Raw genomic sequence first — 20,964 nt, forward strand, 5'->3', positions numbered from 1 at the left:
AGTATGGTAGACGATGACATGAAGAAAAACTAAACACATGCTGTACGTAAATGAGCCTTTATTCATTGAAAAAATAACTTTCCTCAGCTAAGTAATGAGGAACATTTCAGAAAATCTCTCTTGATTTCTCGCTCAACCTTCAACTAACATTTTGTAAAGTTAACATTTAACATCTGTCGATATTATGGTTTTGCTGTCATGGGTGAAAATAATGTAAATAAATCCACACTTTTATAAGAAAAAGAGAAACTTTCATTCTTTGTTTTGACTCTTCAGGGGCGGAGGTGGTGGTAAAAACAAGTTTAATTTCCAACCAGCACATCTACATGATCTCTGAAGTACATTCTCTAGGAAAGCTTCAAATTGAATTGGTGTCAACAGGCTTTCCCAGATATCAGTACTGACATTTTCATTTGTGTTAAACTTCGTATCAAAAGACCTACTCGAGCAGTTATACAGAACACTGACTGACTGTTTCTGTATTCAACATCATTGTTCCTTTTTGTAAATATACCTGAACACTTCATGTGGCCCTTTTGTAGATCTGAAAGAATGGAAGGGTTCTGTAATATAGGAGTGGGAGAGTCAATCTATCCTACCAGAGTTATTGGATTTTAAGCATATCCAGTCCATTCAGATTTTCAAGGGGTCACTTAATTGTCCAGGAATTGAGTTAACAGTCTGGGCTAGACCTATGACAAATTGGTCCTGTTCAAAATACTTTAAAATGTATACTTCTTCCCTCCCTACCTTGATTACTTTAAGGAAGTGGAGAGGAAGGATGTATTGTAAATGTACTGGAACAAGACCTTGGTGTTACGCTTAGTAATCGTCGATCTTGTACTCGTAGTTGTAATCCAAGATGGAGTCTGTGAAACCTTCTGGCGCTGATGTTTGCCCCTCTCCTATGAGCCACGAGTCGTACCAGGCAGTGGTGGGCTCCGCCTCTGTTGTCGTGGGAACCGGCGTGGTTGTCGGGGGCAAAGTCGTTGTCGATCTCATCAGTTTCTGCTGTCGTAGACGACGGAGGCGGGCGAGCCTCTGCTTTTGCTGGCGCATGCGACTCTTCTCAGGATCAATGGCGGCAGCGCCGTTGTTATGCAACACACGGCTGTTACCGTTCGAGGCTGTGTTCCGTCGTGTTCCGCCGTGGCTGAGAAGGCGGATGGGCTTGTTGCCGTGCAGGGCCATGATCTGGTGATGAATAAATAGCATTTATATAATGCCTTATTGGCTCTCAAAGGGCTAATAGGTAACCTTATTATAATTGTAGGTGTAGCAATAACAGTACCCACCTGTTTGATGCGGTCCCAGTTGGACTTGGCCAGGTTAAAGCTGCAGGTAGTTGCCCCTGGCTCGTAACCCACCACACACAGCTTGGTCAGGGGGGTGAAGCCTTCTGCCCGCACTGTCACACGGTACTCACCTGGGTTCAACAAGCGCCAGTAGTCCCCTGTTACAGCTGTGGAGGGAGAAGAGAGGAGATGGGTTAGACCGCACACTCAATGAGGATAGCAGGCTCCTGGAGTACTGTTGGTTTGTTCAGGGGGGGAGGGACAGCAGGCTGTTACCAACAGTGCTCTTATCACCTGAAGTTTCATGAATCTGCCAAAATGGCAACACTGATTTGTTGAGCGGTCATGCAGAGGGCAGTATGGTGCATGGCTGACATGCAGCCAGCTGTAGTGACCTCATGGTTGACCCCCTCTACAGACACTGTACCCACCTGTAGTGACATCATGGTTGACCCCCTCTACAGACACTGTACCCACCTGTAGTGACATGGTTGACCCCCTCTGCAGACACTGTACCCACCTGTAGTGACATCATGGTTGACCCCCTCTACAGACACTGTACCCACCTGTAGTGACATCATGGTTGACCCCCTCTAAAGACACTGTACCCACCTGTAGTGACATCATGGTTGACCCCCTCTACAGACACTGTACCCACCTGTAGTGACATCATGGTTGACCCCCTCTACAGACACTGTACCCACCTGTAGTGACATCATGGTTGACCCCCTCTACAGACACTGTACCCACCTGTAGTGACATCATGGTTGACCCCCTCTACAGACACTGTACCCACCTGTAGTGACATCATGGTTGACCCCCTCTGCAGACACTGTACCCACCTGTAGTGACATCATGGTTGACCCCCTTTACAGACACTGTACCCACCTGTAGTGACATCATGGTTGACCCCTCTATAGACACTGTACCCACCTGTAGTGACATCATGGTTGACCCCCTCTACAGACACTGTACCCACCTGTAGTGACATCATGGTTGACCCCCTCTGCAGACAGTGTACCCACCTGTAGTGACATCATGGTTGACCCCCTTTACAGACACTGTACCCACCTGTAGTGACATCATGGTTGACCCCCTCTACAGACACTGTACCCACCTGAAGTGACATCATGGTTGACCCCCTTTACAGACACTGTACCCACCTGTAGTGACATCATGGTTGACCCCTCTATAGACACTGTACCCACTTGTAGTGACATCATGGTTGACCCCCTCTACAGACACTGTACCCACCTGTAGTGACATCATGGTTGACCCCCTCTACAGACACTGTGGCATTAGCGATGGGGTTCCCCTCTTTGTCTTTCACCACGCCCCTGATCCCACGATGCACCTAGGAAAGGTGAAAATCAGGGGTCACTATACAGCCACTCCATGACTGGGTGTGTTTGGTAAATTGTGCGTTGGTGTGTGTGTGTGATTACCTGCTCCATGAAGGTGAGCATAGCCTCTCTGTTCTTCTCCCACTCGATGACCAGCTCACTCTGATGGGGGAACTTATCACAGCCCAGGAACACTGACAGCTCCAGACAGTTAGTGTGCAGGTAGCTGAAGTCATTCATACCTGAGGACGGAGGAGGACAGGGGGGAGGGAGAGATAGGAAGGGAGGAAGTGGAGGGAGGGATGGAAAGAGGGATGGAAGGAGAAAGGGATGAGGGAAAGACAGAGAAAGGTAATGACAGTCTGCAATGCAAATTATTGGCCACCAGAGAGTGGCGTTATCCTCAAAAGTGGGTACTTTACTCTGATGACTGACTGTTTCATTACACAGTTGAACTACTGAATGTAATGTCGACTAATGTCGACTATCATAACAAATTGCTCCCTGTACCCAAGAAAGCAAAGGTCACTGAACTAAATGACTATCGCCCCGTAGCACTCACCTCTGTCATCATGAAGTGCTTTGAGAGACTAGTCAAGGATCATATCACCTCTACCTTACCTGCCACCCTAGACCCACTTCAATTTGCTTACCGCCCCAATAGATCCACAGACGATGCAATCGCCATCACTCTGCCCTATCCCATCTGGACAAGAGGATTACCTATGTAAGAATGCTGTTCATTGACTATAGCTCAGCATTCAACACCATAGTACCCTCCAAGCTCATCATTAAGCTCGAGGTCCTGGGTCTGAACCCCGCCCTGTGCAACTGGGTCCTGGACTTCCTGATGGGCCGCCCCCAGGTGGTGAAGGTAGGAAACACCTCCACTTCGCTGATCCTCAACACTGGGGCCCCACAAGGGTGCATACTCAGCCCCCTCCTGTACTCCCTGTTTACCCATGACTGCGTGGCCAAGCACGCCTCCAACACAATCATCAAGTTTGCAGACGACATAACAGTAGTAGGCTTGATTACCAACAATGACGAGAGGAGGTGAGGGCTCTGGGAATGTGGTGCCAGGAAAATAACCTCTCACTCAACATCAACAAAACAAAGGAGATGATCGTGGACTTCAGGAAACAGCAGAGGGAGCACCCCCCTATCCACATCGACGGGACTGCAGTGGAGAAGGTGGAAAGCTTAAGGTTCCTTGGCGTACACATCACTGACAAACTGAAATGGTCCACCCATACAGACAGCGTGGTGAAGAAGGTGGAACTGAGCCTCTTCAACCTCAGGAGGCTGAATAAATTTTGCTTGGCACCTAAAACCCTCACAACCTTTTTCAGATGCACAATTGAGAGCATCCTGTTGGGCTGTATCACCGCCTGGTACGGCAACTGCACCGCCCGCAACCGCAGGGCTCTCCAGAGGGTGGTGCAGTCTGCCCAACGCATTACCGGGGGCAAATTACCCGGCCAAAAATATCATAAAGGACATCAACCACCCGAGCCACTGCCTGTTCACCCCACTATCATCCAGAAGGCGAGGTCAGTACAGGTGCATCAAAGAGAGACTGAAAAACAGCTTCTATCTCAAGGCCATCAGACTGTTAAATAGCCATCACTAGCACATTAGAGGCTGCTGCCTATAGACATAAACTAGAAATCACTGGCCACTTTAATAAATGGAACACTAGCCACTTTAATAATGTTTACATATCTTGTATTACTCATCTCATATGTATATACTGTGTTCTATACTATTCTACTGTATCTTAGTCCATATATATTCTTAATTCCATTCCTTACTCAGATTTGTGTATATTGGGTATATGTTGTGAAATTGTTAGATATTACTGCACTGTTGGAGCTAGAAGCACAAGCATTTCGCTACACCCGCAATAACATCTGCTAAACACGTGTATGTGACCAATACAATTTGATTTGATTTAATTAAATGGGATGTTGTCGGTTTGACTGTGTCCTCACTTCCTGTGACGGGCTTCCACTTGGCGCGGTTGATGATTCCGACGCCGCCAGTGATGTCATCGCCGTGACAGGAGCCGTGGGAAGTGTATGTCATCGACAGGTGAGTGGAGGCGTAGGAGATGGCCAACCACCTGATGGCCACACACACACACAAACACACACACACACACACTCACAGTCAGATGTTTTGGGATTCAAGTTAGGGTAATCTGATTCTTGACCTGTGGTTAACTTCAGGCTACACACCTGAAAAAGGAGGCGTCTGCCGTGGCCCTGGGTTCATCCTCAGGCTCTGCGTCCTGATGTTCCCCCCTCCCTCTGTCATCCTCCTCTTCCTCTTCCCTGTGACCATAGCCATGCCCCCTCCACTCCTCCTCTGGCTCCTGGTATCCCCTGTTCCACTGGTCCTCTTCCGGCTGCTGGTATCCCCTGTTCCACCGGTCCTCTTCCGGCTGCTGGTATCCCCTGTTCCGCCGGTCCTCTTCTGGCTGCTGGTATCCCCTGTTCCACCGGTCCTCTTCTGGCTCCTGGTGTCCCCTGTTCCACCGGTCCTCTTCTGGCTGCTGGTATCTCCTGTTCCACCGGTCCTCTTCTGGCTCCTGGTGTCCCCTGTTCCACCGGTCCTCTTCTGGCTCCTGGTGTCCCCTGTTCCTATCATCTTCCTCTGGCTCCTCACGGTCGTAGCCCCTATCCCAATCTGTCCCTCTGTCATACTCGTCCTCGTACCTAGAAGAATGATTTAGATTTAGTTGATTGTTTATTTGGTTTCATTATTGCTCTGCCAAAAAGAGCAAGAGTGCAGGAAGAGAGAGAGAGAGAGAGAAAAAGAGAGGGAGAGAGGAAGAAAAGAGAGGGAGGAAAAGAGAGGGTAAGCGCCTCGTACTGTCTCTTCTTGCGGCTGTGTGCCCTGTCTCTCTCGCTGGCGCTGGCGGTCTTGGTTAGGCGGTGATTGTCATAGGGGTAGGCCACTACCCTCTCCCCTCCCTGGAAGTTGGCCCCCAGTACGAACGGGTGGCTCTCCATCCACGAGATGATGGCTTGAGTCTCCACAGCTATCTGCAGGACAAGAAGAACAAACAGCAGCTGTCATGTTGAGGTGATAGACAGAGAAAGAGGACTTGCTTGTACAGTCTCTGCTCTTCGCACCATCTACATGTATTTTCTTCCTTTTTCTCCCTCCTCTCCTGTCTTCATACCCTCCTTCCTTCCCTCCCACCCTCCCCCAATCCCCTCCCTCCCTTCACACACCTTGTCGTCCCCCACTGTGTCTGCAGGGATCTTGACATGATGATTGGGGGTCAGTTTGGGCACCATACCCTTGTCCTCTGCCTCCCACAGAACACTGTTCAGGTCAGGGAAGTTGTGGAAGATGTCATGGCCGTCCTCCGTCCAGTGGCCTGTGGTCCAACCACTCAGCTCTGAACCCTGTGGTGGCAACGGGACACAATGTTATGGAGAGAACCCTACAGAATGTCCTTACAGAACGTCTTAGGATTTGCTTGAATGTGTCTTGTCTTGTTTCAAATATCTTCTCTTAAGAAAAATAAAGATGGGTGCCAGACTGTTCCTGCATGCAACAATATTTGCCTACAACGACAGCAAGTTGGCGAAATCAGAAACTATCTGGCACCTAACTTTATTTTTCTTTAAAGAAGAAGACATTTGCACACTGGAAGAGTAAGGAGGTACAGGTGGTATTTCGCTGTATAATGCCCAGTACTAACCGCTGTGAGGGCCTTCTCCTGTCCGTCAGGATTCAGCGAGGGCACCAGGTGGGTACGTATTCCCTCCACCAGGCGGCGCACTCTGGGGTTGCCGTCTTTGTACTCCTTACAAAGGTACTGCATCAGAAGAAGAACCATCTCCCGCCCTGTCGCCTCGTTTCCATGGAGACCAGCCGTGTAGCGGAACTCTGGCTCACCTAAGGGGGAAAAACACAGATCGTCATAGTCTTTCCATGCTAAAGAGGACACAAGTACAGAGCTTTCTGTGAAAGACACAGTATCTGTTTACTCCCACCTATCTCGTGTTCTGTGGGGTTGCCTGATATCACCATGGCCACGATGTCTAGTCCATTGGAGCTGCGGCCCAGGCTGTACATACTGGTGATGTTGGGACACTCCTCAGACACAGACTTCATCAGCTATAGTAGAGACATAGTGGAAAGCAGAGGTCACCAACCCTGGTTCTGGAGACCTACAGTCTGTGCAGGACTTTGTTACAGCCAAACACATCTGATTTTAACCAATCATCAAAGTGTCAAGACAGTGTTGAAGTCATTTGTCACATTAGACCTGAATCCAGTTCATGCAGGTGGTACTCATGACCTTAACTGGGAGTGTTCCATCTCACCGTGACCATATCTGAGTAGTTGTGATGTCTGAAGTCCAGGTACTGGACTGGAGTCACCTCATTCTGCAGCCTTTGGTAAGCACTGGTGGGGTCTGAGGAGACATATGTGAGTGTGTTTGTGTGAGTGTGTTTGTGTGAGTTTTTTTTGTGAGTGTGTTTGTGTGTGTGTGTGACTCACCAGGCAGTGGGCATCCCAGCACCTCTAGCCTCATACAGCAACTGCCGTTCCAGCTCTTAGGGATGACTCTGATGTAGCGAGCTAGTATGGGCTCAGCTAACTGATTCAGCACTGGGGTGTCCTTATCAGAGTTACCAAAGAACAACTGGAGAGAGAGAGAGGAGAAGAGAGCGAGAGAGCGAGAGGAAGAGAGAGAGCAAGAGAGAGATAGGAGAAGAGAGAGAGAGGAGGTAAGAGGTAAAGAGATGGGGGGAGAGAGAGAGAGAGAGAGACAAATATAGGACTTAATGGCCAGACACAGTAAACATTTGCGCCCCATAAAGAGAGGATTAGAGTGAACCCTGGGAGCAAAGCATAATTTGAAACAGTGTAGCTGTGAGGCTAACAGACTCACCCAGTCAGAGTAACCGTCATTCATGGTTGTCCATTCTCTGCTGTCATTACTGAATTGCACATAGTATGATGTCACAAAGTCACTCCTGGAACACAAAGACACACACAAAGTTTTGTCACCATTTTATTAAATCTATGAAGATAAAACATGCGCTTACGTGTGTGTCTTACTCATTGCGTGAGTCTCGTCCTTGTGTTATGATTCCAGTAAACTCTGTTGCTCTGCGAGCGTCGATCTCAAACCAGTGAATCTTGTCCTCTTGGTTAGGACACCACGCCCCACCACGCATGTCCTCTTCCTCATCCTCCGAAGCCTGGAAACCATACAGTTTTGGAGATTAGGGGATGAGGGTTTACCCTTAGGGTTAGGGTTAATGTGTGAAGAGTTACCTTTAGGGTTAGGGTGAATGTGTGAGGGGTTACCCTTAGGGTTAGGGTGAATGTGTGAGGGGTTACCCTTAGGGTTAGGGTGAATGTGTGAGGGGTTACCCTTAGGGTTAGGGTGAATGTGTGAGTGGTTACCCTTAGGGTTAGGGTGAATGTGTGAAGAGTTACCTTTAGGGTTAGGGTGAATGTGTGAGGGGTTACCCTTAGGGTTAGGGTGAATGTGTGAAGAGTTACCCTTAGGGTTAGGGTGAATGTGTGAAGGGTTACCCTTAGGGTTAGGGTTCATGTGTGAGGCTTAATGTAAGTGTGTATGGGTTAAGGTTACAGTTTGAGGATGAGGGTGACCTGCATGTTGAGTCGTGCCCTGCCCTGGCTATAGCGGTAGTGAGACATGGAGGAGGCCAGCAGCTGGTCTGATTCTATCCTGTGAGACTCCATACCCAGTGGAGGACACTCTGCCACCAGGGGAAAACATCTCAGTCACACACACTTCACAAACATTAATAACCACACTGGAAAACACAAGGTATGCTAATAGTTTCTGGAAAACGATTATCTCAAATAAATTGAAGTATTATACTAATCAGATTACAAAGATTGTGAATATGAAGATGACATGGAGATTATAAAGTAATTTCTTTTAATTGGATGGTAGTAGTTGACTTACTTTTGGGCTCTTTGAATACAGGTGGTCTCTTGGCTTTTTCCCTATCTTCCTCCTCCCTCCTCTGCTGAGCTCTCTCTGTTAAAGAGCACCCATAGTTAATCACTAACATACCATTCCAGTAATCGATTGTGTGTGTGTGTTTGTGTGTGTGGGTGTGTGGGTGCGTTAAGAGTATTGGGCCAGTAACTGAAAGGTTGCTTTTTCGAATCCCGAGCCGACTACGTGAAACATCTGCCAATGTGCCCTTGAGCAAGGCACTTAACTGTAATTGCTCCTGTAAGTCTCTCTGGATAAGAGCGTCTACTAAATAACTAAAATGAAAATGTGCCTGTGTATGCCTGCATATGTGTGTGGCCAAATGCACTTATGCCTCAGAGGACCTACATGCCTCTGGGTTCCTTTCTATCTCTCCAAATCCAGGAATGTGCTGATTAAATTCACATGATTTTTCTTTCATTCAGTAAATCTAAGACAGGCCGCAGCATATTCCCTAAGGAGGCAGACAGACAGACAGACAGGCAGACACAGAGAGACCGACAGACACACTGTACACGCTTGCACACACCTGTTTTATGACTGTTTCAGTTGAGTGATTTTGATCACAGACACTTTGTTAACCTTACTTTTAACCTCAAGGATCCCTAAAGATTATCCCACACTGAAAACGCAGTATATCTGTCATCCCTTGACTGGTTAATCCCACACAACGGATATCCCACATAGACAATGTTCCACATTCTGATTATACAGTTCTATGGTTCTAACCTCGTCACAGTGCAGGAGGTACAGAAAGAGACCGGAACATGTGGCAACAGCTGTTGGTTCTCATCCTGAATGTTCAGATCTTCATCTCTCCCTTTCTCCCTCACCTCTCTAATATGCTCCTCTGTTTCTATCCCTTATCTTTTTTTCTTCTCTTTTCCTCCATCGTTCCTTTTAGTCCTGTAACCTCTCTTGGTTGCCCCATCTCTCCGTCTTTCTCTGCTCCACTCCAGCTCATAAATAATTCAAAAAGTTATCCCATGCAACAGTACAAGTTATCACTCTACCCCAGGCCTTCCTTTCCTAACTTCCTTTACAACACATTTCTACGGTTGAGATTTGTCCTGTTCTGGAGAGAATAAACTTTTGTCCCTTGTCTGCAAATCTTAGCAAGTGAAGCCCAGGCAGAGACTAACATCTGTGTTTTCTTTCTATTGGGCTTTTAGTGGAACCGTGAACCACGTGGGACTGATAAATCTCCAGTACATGAATCTGTGAGTAACATGACATGTTCTATCTGTGGGTCATATGTTCATCTGATGGGAGCTTTGACAGTACAATGTTTGGCATTGCAGTGTTACTAAGTATTACTTGTTGCAATGTGTGGTTGTTTTACCTACCTTAATTGAATGCACTGATTGTTAGTCGCTCTGCATAAGAATTACCAAAAATATTTTTGGCTTACGGCTAAATTACCAAAATATAAATGTCATGTCAAATATTACTGTATGATGTGAAGCCTAGGATAGACGGACGGACGGACAGACAGACAGACAGACAGACAGACAGACAGACAGATCACAGTCATTCAGATGATAATGAAAACATGCTGTGCGTCATACCTCTATCCTCTCTCTCCTTTTCTTTCCTTTGTCTCTCTCTCTCCTCCTCCTCCTCCTGTTTTTTCGCTGTGGTAAACAAAGGAGTGAAAAACTTTAATGGATGAATTACATTTACATTTTTAGTCATTTAGCAGATGCTCTTATCCAGAGCGACTTACAGTTAGTGAGTGCATACATTATTTTTCATACTGGCCCCCCGTGGGAATCGAACCCACAACCCTGGCGTTGCAAACGCCATGCTCTACCAACTGAGCTACATCCCTGCCGGCCATTCCCTCCCCTACCCTGGACCAATTGTGCACCGCCCCATGCGTCTCCCGGTCGCGGCCGGCTACGACAGAGCCTGGATACAAACCAGGATCTCTAGTGGCACAGCTAGCACTGCGATGCAGTGCCTTAGACCACTGCGCCACTCAGGACGAGGGTGAATCCATTTACCTAACATCCCCGTTACACGTAACAGTAAATACTGTGGGGTATATTCAGTGGGGTGATGTGAAACATTCAAAACGTTGCAGATAGAATAACAAACAGCTGTCATGATTCCCTATTCTATCTGACAGATAATCAATCATAATATGTGTACACAAAGCATTCTTGAACTTTTTCTTCATGTTTGCCACATAACCATAAACATGATAGTGTTTGAAGAAGGGTTTAATAATCTCTTGTCCTGACTGTTTTTATATTCCGTTACTTGGTCTTATTATTTGGCAGTTTGTAACATCAGCTGGCAAAGTATTGCTAAACCCAAACTTATGAAGAAAATAACAGACCATGTAATTGAAACAGTCTGACAATTATACACTTCTCTTGTTCATTCTTGTGGGGAATGAGAGAGTGTAGGCCCATTACTTTGACTCTGTGGTAAAGGTCCAATTCTTTATTGTGTCTATCTAATCTTGAATTCACCGCAGGGTCCCATTGAAATGAAAAACATATTTATATTGGAGATTTGGCCAAGGCCTACGGTTAATGTTACAGTTCATTGTGTGTGCGTGCGTGTGTGCATGCGTACATGTGTACATACTCTGTCCACCACTATATCCGTAGTCGTACTCCTCGTACCATGGGCTTACATAGGTGGGTGGCGGTGTAACAGAGTCCTCTGTATCAGACGGAGAAAACACAACGTTAGAATAGTCTTAGTATACTGTAGCCTGGGTAGCACATTGTTTCTGCATTGATTCAGCAGTACCACCCCACTGGGCACAAACTGGTTGAATCAATGTTGTTTCCACGTCATTTCAACAAAAAAATTATATGTGATGACGTTGAATCAACATGGAAAACTGATTGGATTTGCAAAAAGTCATCAACATAAAGACATTTTTAGAATGTTTGTCTTTTTTTTCACCCAACTTTTAACCTACTATAAATACAATGACATGATTAAATGTTTTATTGATTTCACATTGAATTAACGTTAGTTGACAACTCATTCAAATGTAAATCCAAACTATAATATAAATATGCCATTTAGAAGACACTTTTATCCAAAGCGACTTACAGTCATGTGTGCATACATTTTTGTGTATGGGTGGTCCCGGGGATCGAACCCACTACCCTGGCGTTACAAGCACTGTGCTCTACCAGCTGAGCTACAGAGGACCACTAGACATTGAACTGATGTCTGTGCCCAGTGGGACATAACTGCCCTGGCAAAACCACAGAAACCTGTCAGGTAGTACTATTCTCTTTTGACTAAACAACATCACAGAGAGACTCTCTTTGGTTTTATGTATGCTTTCCAAAGTTCTCTGAAGCTACAGCTATTTAACTAAAGGCCTTGATAATACAGTAATACAGTAATCTTCCAATACAGTGATGGTCAAATTTCTGTGAATGACTGACTGACCGCTTGAGTGAGATCAATTTATGTATTGATTGATTCATTGATTGATTTAATTATGTAAGTTACCTGTGACAGCGTAGCTCCAGTCATCTTTCTCTGTGGGGACGACCTCTTTACCGTCAGGGAAAGGAAGATTCTCGGGCACCTCGTCTGTTATTGGAGAACGGAGAGAGTGAGAGAGTTAGAGATTGAGAGAGAATGAGATAATGAGAGAATACGAGAATGAGAGAGTAAGAGATTGAGAGAGTGAGATATTGAGAGAATGAGAGTGAGAGACTGAGTGTGAGAGAATTACAGAGTGAGAGAATGAGAGAGAATGAGAGAATGAGACAGAATGAGAGAATGAAAGAGTGAGAGAATGAGAGTGAGAGAGAATGAGAGAGTGAAAGAGTGAGAGAATTAAAGAATGAGACAGTGAAAGAGTGAGAGAATGAGAGAGTGAAAGAGTGAGAGAATGAGAGAATGAGAGAGCAAGATTGAAGAGAGTGAGTTAAAAGAGGAAGATGAGAGTGAGTTAAAAGAGGAAGATGAGAGTGAGGAAGGAAGGAGACGGATGAAGAAGTACGAGTAGAGAGGAAGAAGAGAAATTAGAGGATGAGAACGGAGAGAGATGATGGAGTGATAATGGAGCGAAATAGAGGGGTACTGGAGAGTAAGATACTGTAGGAGTGGAAATATGGAGAAATGGTAGAGTAAAACAGTAGTGGAAATATGGACACAGTAACGTAATGAAAACCTGTTGTAGCTATCACACAAAGTACAGATGAGCTGAGCTTTGCTATGAATGTCACTGACAGACCTTCACATGAGATTATCTTTCCATCATATGAGGTGGAAAACCTGACTCATTGGTTAAAGCAGCATTTCTCAAACTCGGTCCTCTGGACTCCAAGGGGCGCACGTTTAGTTTTTTGCCCTAATACTACACAGCCGATTCAAATTATCAAAGCTGGATGATTAGTTTATTCTTTTAATCAGCTGTGTAGTGCTGGGGCAAAAACCAAAACGTGCGCCCCTTGGGGTCCCGAGGACCGAGTTTGGGAAACCCTGGGTTAAAGACTCCAGGTGGCAAATATCATAATTTTTGGGTTTGATATAGAGAGGAGCTGGAGAAGAAATGCACAAGGCCAAATTGTTCAGCGTGTGCTGTTATAAACATATAAACTAATAGCTAGTATGTAAAATACTTTACTAACTACTTGGAAATGACTATTAAAGTTATTTCAAAATTACATTTTACAGGTGTTGATTTCTTTGTCCCATTCATTCATCCATCCATTCAGTCAGTCAGTCATTCAGTCAGTTATTTTAGGAAACTGAGGGTGAAACATACATTTAGCGTCCCAGTAGTCTTCATCTCCCGTGTCCACCTCTCCATCCACCACAAGAGTGGGGGGTGTGGCCGTCGGGTCCTCTCCATTCCAATAGTCATCTTCTGGGTCGACCACTGGGCCTGCAGGCTCCTCCTCCTTTCCTTTCCAGTAGTCGTCCTCTGAGTCGGTCTCTGGGGTGGCTGGCTTATCATCATCAGGGTTCCAGTACTCGTCCTCTGAGTCGGTCTCTGGGGTGGCTGGCTTATCATCATCAGGGTTCCAGTACTCGTCCTCTGAGTCGGTCTCTGGGGTGGCTGGCTTATCATCATCAGGGTTCCAGTACTCGTCCTCTGAGTCGGTCTCTGGGGTGGCTGGCTTATCATCATCAGGGTTCCAGTACTCATCCTCTATCAGAGGAACATGGGTCAGTAGATGTAACATTATTATTGTGGAGAAAATCCATATACTTTTCAATGGTAAAAATAAGATCAACATTTTGATTGGTATTAGAACACTGAGGCACCAGCTTCAGAGAAATTATGTGATAACATCTGCACTCACCGCTGTCTGAATAGGGAAAGTCTGGGTATGGGTCAGGTTCTGTGGGAGCTTCAGAGGGAACAGAGAGCACAGTCTTACAAACAACTTAGCGAATCACACAATACAAAGCATTTCATATCTAATTTACCAATTCTAGTCTGTCTTAAAGAACCGGTACGGTCAAAAATGTGATTTTCCTGTGTTTTATATATACAGTATTTACACACTATGAGGTTGGAATAATACTGTGAAATTGTGAAAATTACGATTTACTTTTAGCGTAAGAGCTGTTTAAAAACACTGCCTGAAATATCAGCCTGTTTAGGTTGGATGGAGTTTTGGCCTGCCAATTAGTTAATAAACCAATAAGAGTTCCAAACCTCTCTGCCAATAACACCTAATTGTCAGTTTCCCCTCCCCACTCAGAACACTCCCAGGCAGTCCTAGCAAAATTATTGCTTGAGAAATTGCTCTTTGCTAAGAAGCTGTTTTTGTTTCTTTGTGACCATTTTAATTGAAAACAATCACAGTAAGGTACTTAATTGTTACCCAGAAATGATTTGATACTGAGATGAAAACGTCTGTATTGGACCTTTAACTAGAGTGGTGTGTAACTAAATTACCTGGTTCTGTGTACACCTCTGTGGTAGTGGTCGGTGGTAGTGTGGTAGTGGTCGGTGGTGGAGTTGTTGGTGCTTCTGTCCGTGGCTCCTTGTCTTTGCCGCGGCGGCCTCCCTTCTCCTTCGGCTTTTTGGCTGCTTTAGACTCCTTGTTCTTCTTGTCCTTCTTGCCCTTCTTTTTCTTCCCTTTGCCATCCTCCTCTGGGGCTCTCCTGACCCGGGCTTGTAGATAGACGACGGAGCAATGGAAAGGGAATAAACTTGATCATGTTAACCCGAGGGCGCAATATGAGGCCTTACAGCATCTACCACTCCTATAGGCCTCACTAACTGTAAGTCGCTCTGGACGAGAGCGTCTGCTAAATGAATCAATTGTAAATGTAATGAAAATGTTAAAATTGATAGGACAATATGGCATTGAAACAATGGCTATAAATCAACACCAACTTTCTGCTATTGAGAGAGAGAGAGAGAGAGAGAGAGAGAGATTGCGAGAGAGATTGCGAGAGAGATTGCGAGAGAGATTGCGAGAGAGAGATTCCGAGAGAGAGAGAGAGAGAGATAGAGAGAGAGAGAGAGAGAGAGAGAGAGAAGAGAGAGAGAGAGAGCGCGCCCGGTCCAGACAGGTGTATAACAGGAAGGGGGCTGTCTGCCAGACAGCATCACTAGCAGGGGGCACAACTGAGCTAACGTCTGGCAGACAGGCTGTGTGTGGCGGATGGGAGATGACGGTGTCCTGTGCAGAAGAAAGCCACTTTAATAAATGGAACACTAGTCACTTTAATAATCCCACTTTAATGTTTATATAGCATTACCCATCTCATATGTATATACTGTATTCTATTCTATCTTTAATAATGTTTACATATCTTGCATTACCCATCTCATATGTATATACTGTATTCTATACTATCTATTGCATCTTAGCCTATGCCACTCTGACAATGACATTGCTCATCCATATATTTATATATTCTTATTCCATTCCTTTACTTAGATTTGTGTGTATTAGGTATTTGTTGTGGAACTGTTAGATATTACTTGCTAGATATTGCTGCACTGTCGGAACTAGAAGCACAAGCATTTCGCTACACTCGCAATAACATCTGCTAACCATGTGTATGTGACCAATACATTTGATTTGATTAAAAGGCCACTCTAAAATGTGCCGTTTTTTCACACAGCACAATGCCACAGATGTCTCAAGTTTTGAGAGCGTGCAATTGGCATGCTGACTGCAGGAATGTCCACCAGAGCTGTTCCCAGAGACTTGAATGTTCATTTCTCTACTATAAGCCGCCTCCAACGTTGTTTTCGAGAATTTGGCAGTGTCCAACCACAGACCTCGTGTAACCATGCCAGCCCAGGACCTCCACATCTGTCTTCTTCACCTGCGGGATGGTCTGAGACCAGCCACCCAGACAGCTGATGAAACTGTGGGTATGCACAACCAAATAATTTCTACACAAACTGTCAGAAACGGTGTCAGGGAAGCTCATCTGTGCCAAGGTCTTGACCTGACTGCAGTTCGGCATCGTAACCGACTTCAGTTGGCAAATACTCACCTTCGATGGCCACTGGTACGCTGGAAAAGTATGTCAGTTCTTCCATGGCCTGCATACTCACCAGACATGTCACCCATTGAGCATGTTTGGTATGCACAAGATCGACGTGTACGAAAGCGCGTTCCAGTGTTCGCCAATATCCAGCAACTTCACACAACCATTGAAGAGGAGTGGGACAACATTCCACAGGCCACAATCAACAGCCTGATCAACTCTATGCGAAGGAGATGTGTCGTGCTACATGAGGCAAATGGTGGTCAGAACAGATACTGACTGGTTTTCTGATCCACGCCCCTACCTTTTATCTGAATTCCCAGGGCCGGTCCTGGCCATTCCGCCGCCCTTGGCGAGACCAAAAAATTGCCTAAAAATACGTATTTTCCAGACGTTGAAATCAGGTTAATTTTCGGTTCTGAATGAAAGTTGAAAAGACTTAATTTATAGACGTCTATGTTTGGGCCAAATCAAGGCTGGTCTAGACCAGACAAAATCTGAACCAAACATAGACGTCTACGATTGGTTCAGATTCGGTCCGGACCAGACTAAAAACCAACGTCCATGGACATGGAACTCAAGGCCGGTCCAGACTGCACCAAAAAAAGACGTCCAGTCCGGACAGAACCAAAAAAAGACATCCAGTAGACGTTGACGTCGGTCCGTGCTTACTGGTGTGTAGCCTACCATGTCCATTCACTCATTTGTCACTGATATGGGGTAATAATAAAAAGTGGTGTAATAGCCTACAGTTTTATTGACATTTTGTTTTAATTATTGTTAATGGCTCATGTTTTATCTGCTACATGATTTATGTTAGATAATCTTTTGGACGGAACGTTGGTAGAGCGCCGCAGCGATGCTTCTCTCCAACAGAGAGGCGCGCTGAGAATAGACAATCAAAACATTTTGTGCCCCTGCCTTTCACAAAGTGGGAACTGCTTATCACAGGGCGGCATCAGCGATCACCTAAAAAGCCCAAATGCCACTGTTTGAGAGAAATTCACATTGTTTTTGGGCAGAATTATGTGAGGTTTCATGTGTTGTTGGAGGTGCATCTTGGTCAGTTTAGCTCAGAAAATGCAGCCCTCGTCAATCTGCCACCATAGGCAGCCGCCTAAATCTGCCTAATGAGCGGGCTAGCCCTGTGTATTCCCAGTCATGTGAAATCCTTAGATTAGGGCCTAAGGAATTTATTTCAACTGACTGATTTCCTTATATGAACTGTAACTCAGTAAAATCTTAGAAATTGTTGCTTGTTGTGTTTATATTTTTGTTCAGTGTAGTTACACAGTACCTACTAACTAAATGACCATGGAAATACAAGGTTTTAGTGCAACCCAATTTGGAAATGGGACTGATTCAACTAACAGGTGTGTGTGCTGAAGTTTACTCGATTTTAAGCTGTGAAACTCGGAAACAAATGTACTTTATAATTAGCACTTCATCATCATCTCTGTCTCAGAGCGTGATTCCTTCCACTGTAGAGCGGGGTTCTGTGGTCACTGTTCACCCATGATTACAGCACAGTCAGTGGAAAATTAAAGTTGAATATACAAATCTGTCTGCAAGATGCTCAGCTCAGAGCCCAGCCAGGTCTGTTACTGCAGCAGCAGACTGAATCTTCCCCAGTCTCAGTCCCAGTCCCAGTCCCAGTCCCAGTCCCAGTCTCAGTCCTAGTCCCAGTCTCAGCCAGGTCTGTTACTGCAGCAGCAGACTGAATCTTCCCCAGTCTCAGTCCCAGTCCCAGTCCCAGTCCCAGTCCCAGTCCCAGTCTCAGTCCTAGTCCCAGTCTCAGCCAGGTCTGTTACTGCAGCAGCAGACTGAATCTTCCCCAGTCTCAGTCCCAGTCCCAGTCCCAGTCCCAGTCTCAGTCCTAGTCCCAGTCTCAGCCAGGTCTGTTACTGCAGCAGCAGACTGAATCTTCCCCAGTCTCAGTCCCAGTCCCAGTCTCAGTCCCAGGTATACTTTGCTCTGCTCTACTCTGCTCTGGTCTAGGCCAAGAGAAATGGTCCAGATGGGTATGACGAAAGACAAAAGGAACACCTACGTGAGAATGGTGTTCATTGACTACAGCTCAGCGTTCAACACCATAGTGCCCTCCAAGATCATCACTAAGCTAAGGAACCTGGGATTAAACACCTCCCTCTGCAATTGGATCCTGGACTTTCAGATGGACGTGGTGAAAGTAGGCAAAAACAACTCTGCCACGCTGACCCTCAACACAGCGGCCCCTCAGAGATGCGTGCTTAGCCCCCTCCTGTACTCCCTGTTCACCCACGACTGCGTCACCAAGCACGACTCCAACACCATCATTAAGTTTGCCGACGACACGACGGTGGTAGGCCTGATCACCGATGACAATGAGACAGCCTATAGGGAGGAGGTCAGAGACCTGGCAGTGTGGTGCCAGGATAACAACCTCTCCCTCAACTTCATTAAGACGAAGAAGCTGATCGTGGACTACAGGAAACGAAGGGCCGAACACGCCCCCATTCACATCGACAGGGCTGTAGTGGAGATGGTCAAGAGCTTCAAGTTCTTCGGTGTCCACATCACTAAGGTCCTATCATGGTCCAAACACACCAGCAGTCGTGAAGAGGGCACGGCAAAGATTTGTCATGAGCCCTCAGATCCTCTAAAAGATATACAGCTGCACCGGGCGGCAGGTAGCTTAGTGGTTAAGAGCGTTGTGCCAGTAACCGAAAGGTCGCTGGTTCTAATCCCCGAGCCGACTAGGTGAAAATTATGTTGATGTGCCCTTGAGCAAGGCACTTAACCCTAATTGCTCCTGTAAGTCGCTCTGGATAAGAGCGTCTGCTAAATGACTAAAATGTATTGAGAGCATCTTGACTGGCTGCATCACTGCTTGGTATTGGCGTTACAGAGGGTAGTGCGTACGGCCCAGTACATCACTGGGGTCGAGCTCCCTGTCATCCAGGACCTCTATACCAGGCGGTGTCAGAGGAAGGCCCTATAAATAGTCAAAGACTCCAACCACCCAAGTACAGTCTGTTCTCTCTGTTACTGCACGGCAAGTGGTACCAGAGCGCCATGTCTGGGACCAAAATGCTCCTGAAAAGCTTCTACCCCAAAGCTGAACAGTTAATCAAAGGGCTACCCGGACTTTCTGCTTTTCACCCCTACCTACATGTACATAATACTTCAATCAATCAATCACCTAACCAAACCTACATATTACCTCAATAAATCATCCCAACTACCTCGTACCCCAGTACACTGACTCGGTACCGGTACTCCTTGTATATAGCCTTGTTATTGTTATTTTATTGTGTTACTATTTTATTTTTATCTATTTGCTAATTGTCTTACTTTTTAACTGCATTGTTGGGAATGGGCTCGTAAGTAAGCATTTCATGGTTAAGTGTACACTTGTTGTATTCGGCGCATGTGACAAATAAAATGTGATTTGATTTTGTGAGCTGGAGACAAACAGGTGAGAGTGGTGTGTGTGGTGTATGTGTGTGTGTGTGTACTGTTGGACAGGTCATAGTGACTGAACAGTGCCTGGGTAATTCAGGAAACCGACGGCTTCTTTCCAAACCAACGCTCTCCATTCATCTTCCTCCTCCACCTGCCCTGTCTCCTGTGCCTTATCCCCTGTCCTATGTGCCCTGTCCCCTGTCTGACGATGTAACATCATGTTCTCCAGTCCTGCTCCTGGAAGGAGGCATCTGTTCCAGCCCAACAACCAGACGATGTAGATGATTTTACTATTAATGGTTTGATCATTAGTTGATAAGGTGTGTTATTGCTGGGCTGGAACAAAGGCCTGCACACCCTGTGAGTCTCCAGGACTAAGATATAAGAACACTGGTGTAATTGTTTCCAAAACAGTTTTTTTCTTGAGACCCACCAAGTAGATAAAACCATCCATGTTTCTAGCCACAACTCAATTGGGACCTACCAGTGGGTCCTATCTCTACACTTAGTAACATGTATTATAATAGGTACGTTGGCTTTGTTCTTACCTGGTACGGCTTCTTCCTCTGTGGCTCTCTTTGCCTTGCCAGTCTGCCTTTGTGTTTCTGTGAGCTCCTCTTCTTTAGCCGGCTCATCCTGGGACTCCTCTCCATGTAGGGCCTCCATTCCTCCGTCCATCCATCTCTTCTCCACAGCCTGGCCTATAGAGACTATGCCTCCTGCGCTCTCCCCTCCTCTGAGCAGTAGCACACCGCATAGGGCCAGCAGAACCGAACACACCACTGCAGTATGACCCCCCATCCTCCCTACTCTACAGTACCTGCCTCAGAATTCTACCTCAATGTTCCACAAAATACTTCCAGCTCAGTGTTCCAATCAAGTATTCCACCACAGTATACTACTTCAGAATTCCAAAGTTCTTGCTAAAAGTTCCAGCTCAGAACGTTACTCAGAAATTCTACCTCAGTGTTCTAAATCAGTATTCTACTAAATAATTCTACCTCACCAAAACACCTCACTGTTCTGTCTCAGTATTCTACTCTGGTGTTCCACACCTTCACTCTAGTGAGGAATATTCTGGAGCACCATGCGTACTGCAAGCCAAAGCCAGACCCAGACTCACTCAAAGCAGGGAGGGAGGGAGGGAGGGCAGCCCAAAAACAATGGCTGAGGGAGAACGAGAGAGAATTCCCTTCACCTGGCTGACGAGTTGGAATGGGTATAGTAATCAAAAGGAGATCTCATTACAGATTGAGCAGAGCAGTTCACTGGAGAAGCCAGGAGAGGGAAGGAAGAATCCAGGTTGGCTCTATAGAGGTGAAAATAGAGCTTAGTCCTGTAGCAGAGTGCTTCTTCCAGTTCTTCCTCCACTGCCTGCTCTTCCCTCTGCAGACTGCCACAGAAAGGCAGGAATGGAAAG

General features: G+C 46.0%; 1 protein-coding gene across 1 annotated transcript; it reads right to left on the bottom strand.

Annotated features, from left to right (window-relative positions):
• Window positions 1–41: 41 nt before the first annotated feature.
• LOC121583084 (adipocyte enhancer-binding protein 1) lies at window positions 42–20,345 on the bottom strand. The gene is made up of 23 exons (XM_041899299.2): window positions 20,093–20,345; window positions 14,545–14,763; window positions 13,943–13,990; window positions 13,402–13,788; window positions 12,135–12,218; window positions 11,240–11,321; window positions 10,214–10,242; window positions 8,610–8,684; window positions 8,288–8,397; window positions 7,727–7,869; window positions 7,557–7,641; window positions 7,163–7,307; window positions 6,985–7,076; window positions 6,652–6,775; window positions 6,357–6,553; window positions 5,881–6,057; window positions 5,516–5,688; window positions 4,879–5,358; window positions 4,633–4,763; window positions 2,741–2,880; window positions 2,550–2,649; window positions 1,296–1,462; window positions 42–1,194 (listed from the first exon to the last, which is right to left on the bottom strand). The coding sequence occupies exons 1-23, from the start codon at window positions 20,343–20,345 to the stop codon at window positions 823–825; spliced, it is 3,813 nt and encodes a 1,270-aa protein (XP_041755233.2). The 3' UTR covers window positions 42–822.
• Between the last annotated feature and the right edge of the window lie 619 nt (window positions 20,346–20,964).

The sequence above is a fragment of the Coregonus clupeaformis genome, chromosome 18 (assembly GCF_020615455.1).
Source record: "Coregonus clupeaformis isolate EN_2021a chromosome 18, ASM2061545v1, whole genome shotgun sequence".
Lineage (NCBI taxonomy): Eukaryota > Metazoa > Chordata > Actinopteri > Salmoniformes > Salmonidae > Coregonus > Coregonus clupeaformis.

Excerpts from the sequence above, each read along its gene's own strand:
- LOC121583084 (XM_041899299.2), bottom strand. The coding sequence starts at position 20,345 with ATGGGGGGTCATACTGCAGTGGTGTGTTCGGTTCTGCTGGCCCTATGC. Across the intron at positions 11,322-12,134 it reads CTGGAGCTACGCTGTCACAG|AGGACTCTGTTACACCGCCA; the intron begins GTAACTTACATA and ends CGTCTGATACAG. Across the intron at positions 6,776-6,984 it reads ACTACTCAGATATGGTCACG|CTGATGAAGTCTGTGTCTGA; the intron begins GTGAGATGGAAC and ends TCTCTACTATAG.